The following is a 16,454-nucleotide window of genomic DNA, read 5'->3' on the forward strand; positions in this document are numbered from 1 at the left end:
TAATAAAGCAATACTGAGTAAGAAACCCTACATTTGAATTACCTATTTCAACTATGTGGTGGTGGCACAGCTACCAAATAGTGGCAATGAAGGCCAAGGATAGATTTTATTAGGATTCTATCTCTTCTTAGAGCCCACAGTACAGTAGTCTTACAGGCTCATGAAGAACACTTTTTAATCCATAGCCCAAGACCAAGTAACTGCAATGAAACGGACAAACTATCACAGTTAAAGATGTGCTAGAACAATGAAATTTTAACAAAACACGGAAATCAAGTTAGCTTCATAAACAGTTAAATCCCAAACCAATTCTTATGCTAGTAAGTGCCCTGCATTATCATTAAGAACTGAGAAAGACTTACTGTCCAAAGTATTTGTTAATTGTTTATTTATCAAGAGGAACTATTTCTTAGCCCACATATTCATGTGTCGTAGTTCACGAACACAAGTCAGTGACAAACTTCTAGGTAATTCAACCTGAAGAAATTCTGTGAAGAGAAACACAAAGGCTAAGTTAGAGATAAACACTTTCTCAATACTCACCATCTTTGAGGATCAACTGAGGTCTATTCCTACTAGTAGACTTCACACCTTGATCACTCACCCTCAGCCACAGAAAAAGCACAGTTCAGGCTACCTGGACTCCAAGTTTCACTCTCCTTTACGCTCCTCTAAGCTCCCTGACCACTCTGAATAGCCTCTTTTCCATTTTGGGCATACCACACCTTACTTTCATTGCTTGTGTGCATTGAACAAATTCTGCTTTTTTCCTTCTCCTTCTCAATTCTATGCCCACCACTGCCCCCACCCCCCTGCCATTAACCCTTAATAGCCACATACTGTTTCTGTTCCAAGCCATATTTTTGTTCCTGTCTCCAAATATGTTCTCTCATATAGGTTTTTAAACATAATCTTAAAAATGGTAAAAATCTAACAAATTTAAATTAGCCTATTAACATCTTCTGATTATAAAATGCATGTTCACTGTAAATTTTGAAAATTTCAAAGTTAAAGCAGATATGTTAAGATTATAAACAACCATTAATATTTTCTTGATTTGTTTTCCTTAATACACATGGTACCCAACTTATGATGGTTTGACTTACAATTTTTTGACTTTCTAATGGGTTTTCCAGGGTCTTAAATGCATTTTTGACATACCATATTCTCAACATATGATAAGGTTTATTGGGATGCAACCCACATATATACAGTGCAACTGAAATGCTTATTTAGGAACACTGCCTGACAAAATAGCAGTTTCACATTCTCTGTGTCACAGCAAACTCATTTACAAGGCATAAACCCAGACTGAAGTGGCAAAAAGAAACTACATTGTTCTTTTTTGTTAAATATACACATAAGATTCCAGAGTAGGAAGTCTCATCAAGGTACTTCATACATGCTATCAAATCAGTTTAGATGACTTTTCAACAGCACACCAGTCAGTCCTTTTCTAGATAATAGAACTTTAATTCACACTGTCCATCAGGCATAAGGACCTTGTTTATACAACAGACCAAACCAGACCTATGGAAAGACAGCTAGTCACTCGTGGACACCCACCTAACAAACTATACTGTCCCAAATACTTTTTTTTAAAAATGTGACTTCTAAAAGTGTAACATTCATAATGTCAATCTAGCAATTAATAGCATAACCTATAAAAATGATTTTGAACATAAAAAGTAGTTTCATGTCAGCAAGATAGACTGTGAAGCTCCAGGCCCCCAAACCCCCACAAAAAATAATGAATAAACATATGGACCAAAAATTTTAAAATGTTTAGCTTTACGAGAACTCTAGAAACCAGTTGGGCAGCAACCAAAGGAACCACCTATCCAAGAAAAAGCCACACTCAAAGTAGCAGGAAATTTCATGGCATTTTTGCTCACTCTTGCCAAATGCCCTCCTCAGTACAACAGTCAGAAGAAAACTACCCTGGCTCTTCCCTCAGGACATAAAGCAAAGAATGAAACTGACCTACAATGTTCTGGTTTGTGTGGAGCTGCCCAAGGGACTGCTTTCTGTCTTGCCTGAATCAGAGTGCTAATGGGAACAATGGCATAGTTTGGATAGGAGGTTGGAAAGAGCTGAAAGCAATGATGGGTACCATGGCATGAGTGAGCTGCAGGGGAACACTGACCTACAGAAACCTGTGGGCAAGAGATCAGAGGCAAAAGAATAACAGAACAGCTAAGACTCCAAGAGGAAGCTGGAGGCAAACTCAGGAAAACTAAGAAAAACTGAAAGGCAGCTGTGTATAGGAGGAAACTAAAACTAATGCATACGCACAGGCCCAGGGAAGATGGCATCCCCAGAAAAAGTTTGAGAGGACACCAACCCTTTATGGTGCGCTAATCAGTGAAGGCCTTTCCATGCATGGAGCCAGTCTGCAAAGGGACAGGTAGCTGGTTTTGCAAATGCCTGAATTTCACAAAAGATCACAAGGCACATAAAGAAATAGGGAAACACGGACGATTGAAAGAAAGAATCTCCACAAACCCAACCCTAAAGAAACAGAGGCTGCTGACTTACTCTATAAAACCTTAAGAACAACTATCTAAAAAATGCTCAGTGAGCTAAAGGAGAATGTGGACAACTAAGCAAAATTAGATAAACAATATATAAACAAGTGAGAATATAAACAAAGAGAAAATTATTTCTAAAAACCAAACACATCGTGGAGCTGAAAAATGTAGTAACTGAATGGGGGGAGAAGGGGTCAGAATCACTAGAGGGATTTAACAGCAGACTCAGGCAGAGGAAAGAATCAGGAAACTTCAAGACAGATCATTTGAAGTTATCAAGTCTGAAGAGCAGGCCGGACATGGTGGCTCATGCCTGTAATCTGGGAGGCCAAGGCAGTAGGATCACCTGAGCCTAGGAGTTCAAGACCAGCCCAGGCAACATGGTGAGACCCCATCTCTAGAAAATTAAATTAAATTTTAAAAGTGTGAAGAGAAAAAAAAAAGTAACTAACTTAAGATATCTGACTATACCAAGCAGACCAATATAGGTATTATGGAGTCCCAGAAGAGAAAAAGGGCAGAGAGCTTAAAAAAACAAACAAAACACCTGTCAATTGAGAATAATACATCCCACAAAACAGTCCTTCAAAAATGAAGGAGAAATTCCCAGATAAAAAAGTCAAAGGAGTTTTACCAATTAGATTTGCCCTACAGAAATGCTAAAGGGAATCCTTCAAGTTGAAACAAAAAGGACACCAGTCAGTAACTCAAAGCCATGTGAAAATATAAAGTTCTCTGGCAAAGAACATAGAAGCTTATATTAAAATTTGGTTTGTGCCAGGTACAGTGGCTCATGCCTGTTATCCCAGGACTTTGGGAGGCCCAGGCAGGCAAATCACTTGAGGTCAGGAGTTCAAGACCAGTCTGGCCAACATGGTGAAATCCCATCTCTACTAAAACTATAAAAATTAGCTGAGCACAGTGGGGTGCATCTGTAATTTAAGCTACTCGGGAGGCTGAGGCATGAGAATTGCTTGAACCCACAAGGCGGAAGTTGCAGTGAGCCGAGATTGCATCACTACATTCCAGCCTGGTGACAGAGTAAGACTCCGTCTCTTAAAAAAAAAAAAAAGAAAAAAAAATTGGTTTGTAAATTCATTTTTAATTCTTTTATAGGATTTAAAAGACAAAAGCATAAGAAGTAACTATATAGGTCCATGTTAATGGATACATAATATATAAACACATAATGTGTGATATCGGTAACACAGGAAAAGAGGGTGGTGCTGTAAAGGAGTTGAGTTTTTATATGCAATTGAAGTTGTTTTAAGTTTAAAATAAATCGTTCTAACTTTAGCATATTTCATATAATCCCCATGGTAACCACAAAGAAAATACTGAATATAAAAGGAAAGACTGAAACATGTCACTATAAAATAAAAGAGTGAGGAAAGAAATGAGGGACAAAGAAGCTGTAAGACACATAGAAAACAAAATGGCAATACTGTGTCTTTATCAGTAATTACCTTAAATGTAAATGGATTAAATTCCCCAACCAAAAGACAATGACAGAATGGATTAAAAACCTGGATCCAATTATATGCTGTCTACAAGAGACTCACTGTAGATCTAAGGACACACAAGTTGAAAGTGAAAGGGTAGAAAAAGATGTCCCACACATACAGCAACCAGGAGAACAGGGGTAGCTACACTAAATCAGACAAAATAGACCAAGTCTAAAATGTTTCAAGAGACAAAAAAGAACATTCTATAATTTAAAAAGATTAATTCACCAAAAAGATCTAGCAATTATAAATACATATGCACCAAACATCAGAGCTCTAAATATATGAAGCAAACACTGACAGAATTGAAGGGAGAAGCAGACAGCTCTACAATAGCAGCAGAGGACTTCAATACTCCACTTTCAATAATTGATAGAACAACTAGATAGAAGGATTAATAAGAAAACATACGACTTGAACAACACTACAAATCAACTGGACTTAACAAAACACTCCAGCTAACAACAGAATACACATTTTTCCCAAGAGAACATGGAACATTCTCCAAGACAAACCATATGTTAGGTCACAAAATAAGTCTTAAATTTTAAAAGACTGGAAATCATACAAAGTATCTTTTCTGATCACAATGGCATGAAACTAGAAATCAAAAGCCAAAGGAAAAGAGGAAAATCCACAAATGTGTTTAAATTAAACAGACTCTTAACAATCAATAAATTAAAAAAGAAATTACAAGGAAATTTTTTAAAAACTGTATCAACCTAACTTAAGAACTAGAAAAAGAGGAATTAAACCCAAATGTAGCTGAAGTAAATAATATTAAACAAAATAGACTACAATAGAGAAAAATCAAAGCCAACAGTTAGTTCTTTGAAAAGATCAAATCAACAAACCTTTAGTCAGACTAATAAAAAAAGAGAACCACCAAATAACAGAGGGAACATTACAACTGATTTTACAGATCTAAAAAGGAGTGAGAATGCTATGAACAATTATATGTAAACAAACTGGATGACCTAGATGAAATAGAAATACATAACTCAAAAAAAAATTTTGTGGGGGAGTGGGGACAGCATCTCCCTCTGATGCCTAGGCTGGAGTGCAGTGGTGCAATCACTGCTCACTGCAGCCTTGACCTCCCAGGCTCAGGTAATCTTCCCAGGTAGCTGGGACTGCAGGTGTGTGCCATCACACCCACATTATTTTTTGTATTTTTTTTGTAGAGACGGGGTTTCGCCATGTTGCCCAGGCTGGTTTCAAACTCCTGGGCTCAAGCAATTCACCTGCTTTGGCCTCCCAAAGTGCTGGGATTACAGGCCTTATGAGCTACCACACCCACTCTAGAAACACAACCTAACCAAGACTGGATCAGGAAAACAATAATCTGAACGTCTATAACTAGTAGGAATTTTTAATCAGTAGCCAAAAACTTCAACAAAGAAGAGTCCAAGACCATATGGTGAATCCTACCAAACTTTTTTTGAGACAGGGTCTCATATTCTGTTATCCAGGATGGAGTGCAGTCATGTGATCATAGCTTATGCAGCCTTAAACTCCTGTGCTCAAGTGAACCTCCTGCCTCAGCCTCCCAAGTAACTGAGACTACAGGCATGTACCACCACACCCAGCTAACTTTATATATCTGTGTGTGTGTGTGTATATATATATATGTGTGTGTGTGTATATATGTGTGTGTGTGTGTATATATATATATATATATATTTTTTTTTTTTTTTTGGTAGAGATGGGGTGTTGCCATGTTGCACAGGCTGATCTCTAACTTCTGGACTATAGTGATCCTCCTTTCTCAGCCTCCCAAAGTACTGGGATTACAGGCATCAGCCACCATGCCCAGCCCTCTATGAAACCAGCACCAATCCTCCTCAAGTTTTTCCAAAAACAGTGAGGAAAAGGGAACATTTCCACATTCATTCTATAAGGCCAGCATTATCCTGATATCAAAGACAAACACACGACAAAACTATAGGCCAAATCCTTTAACACAGATGCAAAAATCGTCAACAAAACACTAGCAAACCAGATTTGACATCGCATTAAAAGAATCATGTACTATGATTAAGTGGGATTTATCCCTAGGATGCAAGGATAGTTCAACATATGCAAATCAATAGATGTGACATACCACACTGACAGAATGAAGGATAAAAAACACATCTCAAAAAATGCAGAAAAAGTACTTGACAAAATTCAACATCCTTTCATGATCAAAACTATCAACAGAAGGAATGTACGTCAACCCAACAATGGCCAAAAAGGACAAGCTAGTATACTGAACATGGAAAACGTGAAAGCTTTTCCTCTAATACCTAGAACCAGACAAGGATGCCGACTCTTGCCACTTCTATTCAATGTAGTACTGGAAGTCCTAGCCAGAGCAATGAGGCAAGAAGGAATAAGCAACATCCAAAAAGGAAAGGATTAAGTAAAACTATCTGTTTACAGATCATATAATCTTACCTCCAGCAAACCCTAAAGATTTCTAACACACAAGTGTCAGAATAAATGAATTCTACTAAGTTGGAGGATACAAAAATCAGCTCTTTCTATACACCAACAATGAAGGAAATAAAGGAATTCCTAATAAAGGAAATTAAGAAAATAATTCTATTTATAATAGCACCAAAAATAATACTTAAGAATGTATTTAATCAGGAATATGAAAGACTTAAACACTGACCTAGATGAAACAGATATATACCTGTATACTGCTAAAAAAAATTAGCAAATCTCAATCATGCAATCCCCATGGTAACCACAAAGAAAATACGGAATATACACATAAGGAAGTAAGAAGGAAACTGAAACATGTCACTATAAAATAAAGGAAAAGTACGGAAAGAAATGTGTGTCCTTGGACAAACTGTTTTGATTATAGTAGTCTCCTTTTATCCAAGGTGATATGTTTCAAGACCCTTCCAGTGAATTACTGAAACTATGGATGGTACCAAACCCTATACAGCTATGTTTTTTCCTATATATACACATACCTATAATAAAGCTTAACTCATAAATTAGGCATAGTAAGAGAGTAGCAACACTAAAAGAAATTAAAGATGCAAAATACTGCTAAAAGAAATTAAAGATACAAATAAGAGGAAAGACATCCTGCGTTCATGGATTGGAATACTTAATATTGTTAAGATGTCCATACTACCAAAGTAATCTACAGATTTAATGCAATCCCTATCAAAACCCCAATGGCATTTTTTACAGAAATAGAAAAATCCATCCTAAAATTCACAGACTCTTAAGGAACCACAAATAGCTAGAGCACTCTCCGGGCGGGGTGAAAGAAAGAACAAAGCTAGAGGACTCACACTTACTGATTTTAAAGCATACTACAAAGCTACAGTGTAGCAGTCATCCCTTATTTGTGGTTTAACCTTCCACCGCTTTAGTTCTACCCACAGTCAACTGTGGTTCAAAAACAGGTGAGTACAGTACAGCAAGATATTGAGAGATCACATTCACCTTTTATTACTATACACTATAATTGTTCTATTTTGTTATTGTTGCTCATCTCTTACTATGTCTAATTTATGAGTTAAACATCATCATAGGTATGTATGTACAGGAAAAACAACATAATATATACAGGGTTTGGTACTATCTGTGGTTTCAAGAATCCACTAGAGGGGTCTTGAAACATATCTTAGATAAAACGGACTACTGTAATCAAAACAGTGTAGTACTGCCCTGAAGACAGACATACAGACTAAAGAAACAGCCCAGAAATAAACTCTCACATTTAGAGTCAAATGATTTCACCAAGGTACCAAGACCATTCCATGGAAGAGGACAATCTTAAATGATTTTGGGAAAACTGGATACCACATGTAAAAGAATACAGTTGGATCTTTACACCCTACACAAAAATTCAAATGAATCAAAGATCTAAACATAAGAGCTAAAACTATAAAAGTCTTAGAAGAATACATAAAAAAGACTTCATGACATTGGATTTGGCAATGATTTATTGAATATGACACTAAAAGCACACAGAACAAAAGTAAAAATAAATTCAACACCAAAATTTCTGTGCATCAAGGGACACAACAGAGTGAAAAGGCAACCTATGAAATGGGAGAAAATATTTACAAATCATATCTGATAAGGAGTTAATATCCAGAATATATACAGAACTACAACTCAACCAATAAACAAAAAACCAAATTTGAAAATGAGCAGAACTGAATTAACATTTCTCCAAAGATAACATACAAACGGCCAATAAGTACACGAAAAGATGCTCAAGAACACAAATAATCAGGGAAATGCAAATCAAAACCACAATGATACCACCTCATACCTATTAGGATGGCTACTATCAAAAAATACCAAAATTATGCCAGGCACAGTGGCTCACGCCTGTAATCCCAACACTTTGGGAGGCCAAGGTGGACGGATCGCCTGAGACCAGGAATTCAAGCACAGCCCAGGTAATATGGTGAAACCGTCTCTACTAAAAATAAAGAAGTTAGACAGGTGTGGTGGCACATGCCTATAGTGCCAGCTTCTTGGGAGGCTGAGGCAGGAAGATCCCTTGAGCCTGGGAGGTTGAGGCTGCAGTGAGCCATGATCGCACTACAGCACTACGGCCTGGGTGACAGGGAGACCCTGTTAAAAAAAAAAATTAACAAGTGTTGGGGAGGATGGAAAGAGTGTAAAATGGTGCAGCCACTATGGAAAAGGGTATGGCAGTTTCTTAAGAAATTAAAAATCATATGATCCAGCAATTCCACTTTTGAATATACCCCAAAAGAATTGATTGCAAGGCCTTGAAGGAATATTTGCATGCCTAGGTTCACAGCATCACTCACAACAATCAAAAAGTGGAAGCAACCCAAGCGTCTACTGATGGATGAATGGATAATGTGACACAACTAAAATAGATCATTCAGCTTTAAAAAGAAAGGAAATTCTGACACATGCTGTAACATGGATGAACCTTGAGTACACTACGCTAAGTGAAATAAGCCAGTCACAAGAAAACAAATACTGTGTGATTCTACTTATGAGATGCCTGGGGTAGCCAAATTCTTAGAAAGTAACACAGTGGCTGCCAGGGTCTGAGTGGAGGTGTGAATGGGTTGCTTAATGGATATAGGGTTTCAATTCTGTAAGATGACGAGTTCTGGAGACTGGTTGCACAACAACGTGAATGAACTTAACACTACTAAACTGTACAATTAAAAATGGTTAAGATGGCAAATTTTATATTATAGATGCTCCTTAACTTACCATCAGGTTACATTCTGATAAAACCATCATAAGTTTAAAATATCTTAAGTTGAAAATGCATTTAATACACCTAACCTACGTCATAGCTTAGCCTTCCCTATCTTAAATGTGCTCAGAACACTTATGTTAGCCTACAGTTGGAGAAAATCATCTAACACAAAGCCTAGCTTATAATAAAACACTGAGTATCTCACACAACACTACAGAGTACAGCATCAGCTGTTTACCCTTGTGATTATGTTTCTGACTGGGGGATGTGGTCATTGGTGCTCCCCCACATCACAAAAGTATTGTGCCACTTATTGCTCATGTGGACAAAGATCAAAATTCAAAGTATGGTTTCTACCAAATGTGTATCCCTTCCACACCATCGTAAAGTCAAAAAATCTTAAGTCCAAACATTGTAAGTCAGGGACAGTCACCTGTATTTGCATTTTACCACAATTAGAATTTTTTTTTTTTAAGTAACTTCAAATAACCATATTACCTTTATATTCCAAGATTACTTTACACTCTGAAAGATACCAGCCTTCCTCATCTCCTCAAAATCTTTCATGACATCATAGTTTCTGTAGAAATCTGCGTATGCCTTCTTTCTTTGATCAGCCACACGAAACTAAAAAGCAACCATCCATTAGAGTTTATTTTTCAGATTACTGGAAATTAGATTCCAGATTATAATATCTAAAGACAAGGTAGAACACATGTTTTTGTTCACCCTTTAATTTAAACCCTACATTTCCTAAGGGGTGGAGGTGGTGACAGATAAAAAGGAAGACAAAGTCTAAGAAACTGCTAAATTTGCAAAGAAAAGAATGGGGAATAAGGTGTCTATTTTGTTTTGTTCGAGGTTTCCGTACACAAAGGGTGGGTGGGGTTCAACAGAGAAAGAACAAATGAAGATTCAAGACAAAAATGGAAAGTTTAAGTGACTTATTATTTTTTTTAAAGATGGGGTCTCGCCTGTAGTCCCAGCTACTCGGGAGGCTGAGGCAGGAGAATGGCGTGAACCCGGGAGACAGAGGTTGCAGTGAGCCGAGATCTCACCACTGCACTCCAGCCTGGGGGACAGAGCGAGACTCTGTCTCAAAAAAATTAAAAATAAAAAAAATAAAAAATAAAAAAGATGGGGTCTCCCTCTGCAGAAATACACAGAAATCACGCTACTTGATGGAGTAACGCAGTGAGAATCCTTCACCTGACCAGTTTTACTGCTTCACTTCTATTTGAATTCCCAATTTCTTCCCAGTAATAAATCAAGAGGCAGAGGTCGGGCGTGGTGGCTCATGCCTACAATCCCAGCACTTTGGGAGGCCAAGGGGAGCGAATCACAAGGTCAGGAATTGGAGACCAGCCTGGCCAACATGATGAAACCCCATCTCTACCAAAAATACAAAAATTAGCCAGGCATGGTGGTGGGCACCTGTAATCCCAGCTACTTGGGAGGCTGAGGCAGAAGAATTGCTTGAACCTGGGAGGCCTCGGAGGGTACAGTGAGCCGAGATCGTGACACTGCACTCTAGCCTGGGTGACAGAGCAAGACTCCGTCTTGAAAAAAATAAAATAAAAAGAGGCAGAAGCACAAGTGCTGGGGGCCATCATTACATGTACGGTTAATTTGGACTCTCCCTACTTCACTTAGTCATCCATCTGACAGAGAGACAGCCAAGGGTCCTAGCAAAAACCCACCTTCAAGCCTAAAACAGCCTGAAGGCTGAAAGGCCAGACTGTTGGACCCAGATCCCCCGACCCTGAGGGAGAGCTGCACATTTGCCCACCCTTTCAGGACTGATTCTTTTTGAATAATGGCCACAGGCACACTGGGGGAACAGGGTGGAACCAGGAGAAGCTGCACCTTGTGCAGTGGGGAGGAGCCTAGTCTCTTCAGCTCCTGCATGGTAGCCTGGTATTCAATCTGTGAGGTGGGGGCCTATTAGCAGGACCCCCTCTTGCTTTGCTGAGAATCTGTTTTCTTTTTTCCTTTTCACCCAATAAATTCAGCCCTCCTCACCCTTCAATGTGTCCATGTGCCTAATTCCTCCTGGTCATGACACAAGAACCCAAATTTAGCTAAACTAAGGAGCAAAAATTCTGCATCACATCCATCCCTTCTACAAACATTTACTTCATGCCCACTATATATGCCAGGCAGCAGGAATCTCAAGGACCAAAAGACTTTTTGTGCTTGTCTCTCCAAAGAGTCCCAAAGCATAGGTCCACTTAGTGCTCATAGGTCCACTTAGTGCTCCCACTCAGTGTTCCATCTCCTCTTTGCTCTCCCAGTTCTCCCTAACTTTTTTTTTTGAGACAAAGTCTGGCTCTGTCGCCCAGCCTGGAGTGCAGTGCCACGATCTCGGCTCACTGCAACCTCCACCTCCCAATTTTTTTTTTTTTTTGAGGCAGAGTCTCGCTCTTGTTGCCCAGGCTGCAGTGTAATGGTGCGAACTCGGCTCACTGTAACCTCCCCTTCCTGGGTTCAAGCAATTCTCCTGCCTCAGCCTGCCGAGCAGCTGGGATTACAGGTGCCCGCCACCACGCCTGGCTAATTTTTTTGTATTTTTAGTAGAGATGGGGTTTCACCATGTAGGCCAGGCTGGTCTCGAACTCCTGACCTCAGGTGATCTGCCCGCCTCAGCCTCCCAAAGTGCTAGGATAACTGGCATGAGCCACTGTACCTGGCCTCGCCTCCCAATCTTGGCTGACACCTCTGCCTCCCAGGCTAAAGCCAACCTCCCACCTCAACCTCCTGAGTAGCTAGGGCCACAGGCACATCATGTATTTTTGTATTTTTAGAAGAAATGCGACCGGGTGCGGTGGCTCACGCCTATAATCCCAGCACTTTGGGAGGCCGAGGCGGGCGGATCGTGAGGTCAGGAGATGGAGACCATCCTGGATAACACGGTGAAACCCCGTCTCTACTAAAAAATATACAAAAAATTAGCCGGGTGTGATGGTGGGCACCCGTAGTCCCAGCTACTCAGGAGGCTGAGGCAGGAGAACGGCGTGAACCCGGGAGGCGGAGCTTGCACTGAGCTGAGTTCACGCCACTGCACTCCAGCATGGGCAACAGAGTGAGACTCCATCTCAAAAAAAAACAAAAAAAAAAGAAGAAAGGCCCAGCTAATCTTTGTATTTTAGTAGAGACGTAGTTTCTCCATATCGCCCAGGCTGGTCTTGAACTCGTGAGCTCAAGCAATCCGCCCACCTCAGCTTCCCAAAGTGCCAGGATTACAGGTATGAGCCACCAGACCCAGCCCCTCTCCCTAACTTGCAAGGCTCAAATTCCACCTCCTCTATCAAATAGCTATAACCCACAATAACTGTGAACCACAACATCCCCCAAAACCATTCTTTCAGTTATGTTCTATCTTGCAACGTCTTCTAATTTTTTTCACCTCCCCAACTTGACTCTAAGTTCTTTAAGAACAGAGATTTAGCTACATGCCTTTTGTGTCCTCCAAAGCACTTGAAACTCTACATTACCCAACACTGTACTGAATTTTATACACTGCCTCTTATTCAACAGGTCCTTTTAATAACCTGTTTGTGTGTCAGGCACCCAACAACAGGGTGCCACAGTAAACAAAAGACATGGTACCTGCCTTAATGAGGCTCACAGCCCAGTAAAGAATATAAACACTAAACAAAAATTAAATACAAAGAGTTATAAAAGCAAAGCTCTGAATTCTTTCATGGGGTATTATGACAAGCGTGATAAACATATATATATTATCAAAAACATTTTTACGGAAAAGTTGTAAATATGCAGCCTTTGATTAAAAATAAAGGACATAACAAAATCCACATTAGGCAGAGTGTTAAAACGCAATTCTGTGACAATTACTCAAGGTGTCAAACAGAACTATAATCGGCCCACCATTCCTGCACGTTCCACACTCATGGATTCAAAATAAAAAAAAAATGCTACAAAATTAAAAATACAGTATAAACTATTGACATAGCATTTACATTGCATTAGGCATTATAAGTAGTCCAGAGATGATTTAAAGTACCCTCAGGGCTCCTGAACCAATTCCCCATTGATAGAGGGGTAGCTATGCTGCCTTCCCAGCCCCTCTGCATACTAGCTTCTGTAATGGGTTGAACTGTGTTTGACCAAAATTCATGTGTTTAAGTCCTAACTCTCAGTACCTCAGAATCTAAACGTTTTTTGGAAATAAGGGCTTTATAACTAAGTTAAAATGGCCCTAATCCAATACGATTGATGTTCTTTTAAGAAATTCAGCAGGCCAGGTGTGGTGGCTCATGCCTGTAATCCCAGCACTTTAGCAGGCCAAGGCAGGTGAATCCCTTGCGCCCAGGAGTTCAAGACCAGCCTGAACAACGTGGCCATCTCTGAAACCTCATCTCTACAAAAAATATAAAAATTAGCCAGTTCCGGTGGTGTGTACCTGCAGTCCCAGGTACCGGGAGACAGAGTAAGACCCTGTTTCAAAGAAAGAAAAAGGAAAGAAGGAAAGAAAATGAAAAGAAGGGCAGAAAAAGGAAAGGAAGGAAAGGTAAAAGAAAAGAAAGGGAAAGAAGTTCAGCTACAGATATATGCCCACAGAGGACCCTGTGAAGACAAAGGGAGCCATCTACAAGCCAACAGAGGCCTCAGAAGATATCAACCCTGCCAACAGATTTCTAGCCTCCAGAACTGGGAGCAAATTTAAGGCACCCAGTCTATGGTTCTTTGTTACGGCATTCCAGCAAACTAACAAGCTTCATTTAAAGATGGAGGACAAGCTATAGTTCCTGTCACACTGAGGTGAGTGCAGAAAGGGTTAGAAGGAAACATATTACAAGGGGGAGTTTCTTTAAAAGATTTTTCAACCAAAAACACATACTTTATGACCTTCGGCACAAAGTAAAAAACATACATACCTTATACAAAGCTGCAACCCCCAGGGATAGCACGAATGCTACAGCCATATGATTTCGCAGACGCCTGGCCAGAAGGCCACGCATCCGAGGTTTTGGCAAAACTTCGGGAGCCATGGTAGTTACTGTCCTTGATACGTATGCCAACCTTAGGAGATTCAGAAAATATGATTAAGCACAGAGTTTATTTAAGCCACAAACTTGAGAATGGCCACCTGGAAGCATTGATTGGAGCTGCCCTGAATATACACTCCGATTAGCAGCAGTTACAAATGAATGTTTTTCTTTTTTGGCAGAAACAGGGTCTAGCTATGTTCCCCAGGCTGGTCTTAAACTCCTGCCCTCAAGTGATCATCCTACCTCGTCCTCCCAAAGTGCTGGGATTCCGGCCTACAAGTGAGTTAAGAAAAAATGAGAGGCAATTCCTAAATTATTTATCAAAAATTTACATTAAAATAACATAAGCTATTGACTGACTAAACGCTGTCCTTTGTATCACAAATTCAGGAATAAGATTTGGGTTGAGACATGGGTGAGGGGCGGGACTGAAGTCCAATACTCAGGTCTCTGCGTCCTGCATACCTCATGTAGCTCTCACTACTCTGAGCTTTTTTTCCCTTTCTCGGGTAAAATAATAAAAGAAAAACTCAGAAAAGATATCAAAAGGAATTCTCATGCATAGTACATTTTACTACCTAAAGAGGCACAGCACGACAGTGGATGGATTCCTCCCATAAAGCCTAAGCTGTCTCTTGGCTTAGCCTGTTTCATCTTCCCCCCGCCCCCCATATACCGAGCGACCACCCTAAATAAACGCGACAAACTGCGGCACACTAGTAATGGACGAGCAAAGGCAACAAAAATCTTTCCCAACAACAAGAAAAATAAGCAGCAGCTCCGCGTTGGTAATTAACGATTGCAAACCCATTTATGCAACATTTTCTCTTCTAAAAATTTTCTGTCCACTCGTTAAACCTTCGCGACAACCCTGTCAGATCATGAGGCAGGTGTTTTCCACGGTCACACGGTATACCATTAAAACCTGGACGGGAACGCGGCAAATGCCATGAGGGCCCAAATTCCCTAACTGCTCCTTTGCCCAGCCTCACCTAAAGACCTAAGGGCCTAAAAACTTTTGCGTCCCTGCCGGCCTTCAGCTAACGCGGCCGGGGGTAGGATGGGAAGCCGCGGGGCAAGGGAGGCTGCAAGAAGCCCATCCTTTCCGTCCTGCGACAGGCACGGTGACCCTCCTCCAGCTTCCCAGCTCTAATTTAAAACGCTGCCACACAGCGAGCGACGCTGCCAGCTGCTTCGCCTACACTGACCCTTGCGCCTCACGACCAGCTGCATTAGAAACCACCACCCCTTTTCTCACGGGAGAAACACCGGGGCCAGATAAGTCAAATGACCTCACCAAGGTCACAATGGCTGTGAAAAAGCGCAGCGGGTACCGGCCCCGGGCCAGCTCACTCCGAAGCCAGCTGGGTTCTCGAGGGTCCCGCAGCCCACCCGGCTTCGGTGGGGCCGTCGCAACCCACCCCGGTCCCGTGGTCCGCCCGCCGCCCTCCCTCAGGCCGCAGCGGAAGCGTGAGAGGGTAGATTCGGCAGAGGCCTGAAGCTTCACCACGGCGGAGACACACAGTCACAACTAAATCCAAGGCAGAGAGAAAGCGGGAGGGTGCCGTTGTGACAACCCGCAGTGTCGGGGTGGGGATGCAAAAGGGACCGGACTCACCTCAACACCAACGTCCTTCCTGACTAAAGGAAAAACGGACCGTGCTCTAGCCGCGCGCAGGCGCAGAATAAGAGTGCACAGAGAGAACGCGGCGACGGTAGCCGAAGGAGTTCAAAAGACCTCTAGCGCGCCCACCGCAGGTGACAGCCAAAGTTCATTTCGTGATCTGTTTCTTTCCTGTGTGACCTTGCAAAACGGGCTGGACCTCCTTATTTATCGACCTCTTTATCTTCTTAGTAAATTGAAGATATTAGTCGTACTCATACACAGAGTCCCAAACCATGTGCACAAACCGACATTTTAATTATAACCAACATTACGCGAATAACCGTTTGGCTTGGGTAAAAGTGAAAAAGCTGACTTCTAGGAGCTCACAGCCCAGAAGATGAGAAAGACAAACAGATTAATACCGATCCCATGCAGTGGGCACTACCACAGAGACGTGGCCCAGCTACTGCAGAAGCAATTCTTTACCTGGCAAAGCTGAGGACGTTTTGATAGAGGGGCGGTATTTTTGTGGGTTTCTTAAGAAAACAAGGATTTTGAAGGAAGGCAACTGGAAGTTCGTGGAAAGTG

At 41.0% G+C, this 16,454-nt stretch overlaps 1 protein-coding gene across 2 annotated transcripts; it reads right to left on the reverse strand.

Moving 5' to 3' along the window:
* Window positions 1–371: 371 nt before the first annotated feature.
* Window positions 372–16,018, reverse strand: COX6C (cytochrome c oxidase subunit 6C). Of its 2 annotated transcripts, none has more exons than XM_004047364.5 (4): window positions 15,879–16,018; window positions 14,147–14,291; window positions 9,747–9,875; window positions 372–488 (listed from the first exon to the last, which is right to left on the reverse strand). In XM_004047364.5, exons 2-3 carry the CDS (start codon window positions 14,258–14,260, stop codon window positions 9,762–9,764), a joined length of 228 nt encoding a protein of 75 aa, XP_004047412.1. In that variant the 5' UTR covers window positions 14,261–14,291; window positions 15,879–16,018; the 3' UTR covers window positions 372–488; window positions 9,747–9,761. The 2 variants fall into 2 exon arrangements, with proteins under 2 accessions (XP_004047412.1, XP_018887855.1); XM_019032310.4 differs by lacking the exon at window positions 15,879–16,018 and adding an exon at window positions 15,558–15,580.
* Between the last annotated feature and the right edge of the window lie 436 nt (window positions 16,019–16,454).

This window comes from Gorilla gorilla, chromosome 7, assembly GCF_029281585.2.
Source record: "Gorilla gorilla gorilla isolate KB3781 chromosome 7, NHGRI_mGorGor1-v2.1_pri, whole genome shotgun sequence".
Lineage (NCBI taxonomy): Eukaryota > Metazoa > Chordata > Mammalia > Primates > Hominidae > Gorilla > Gorilla gorilla.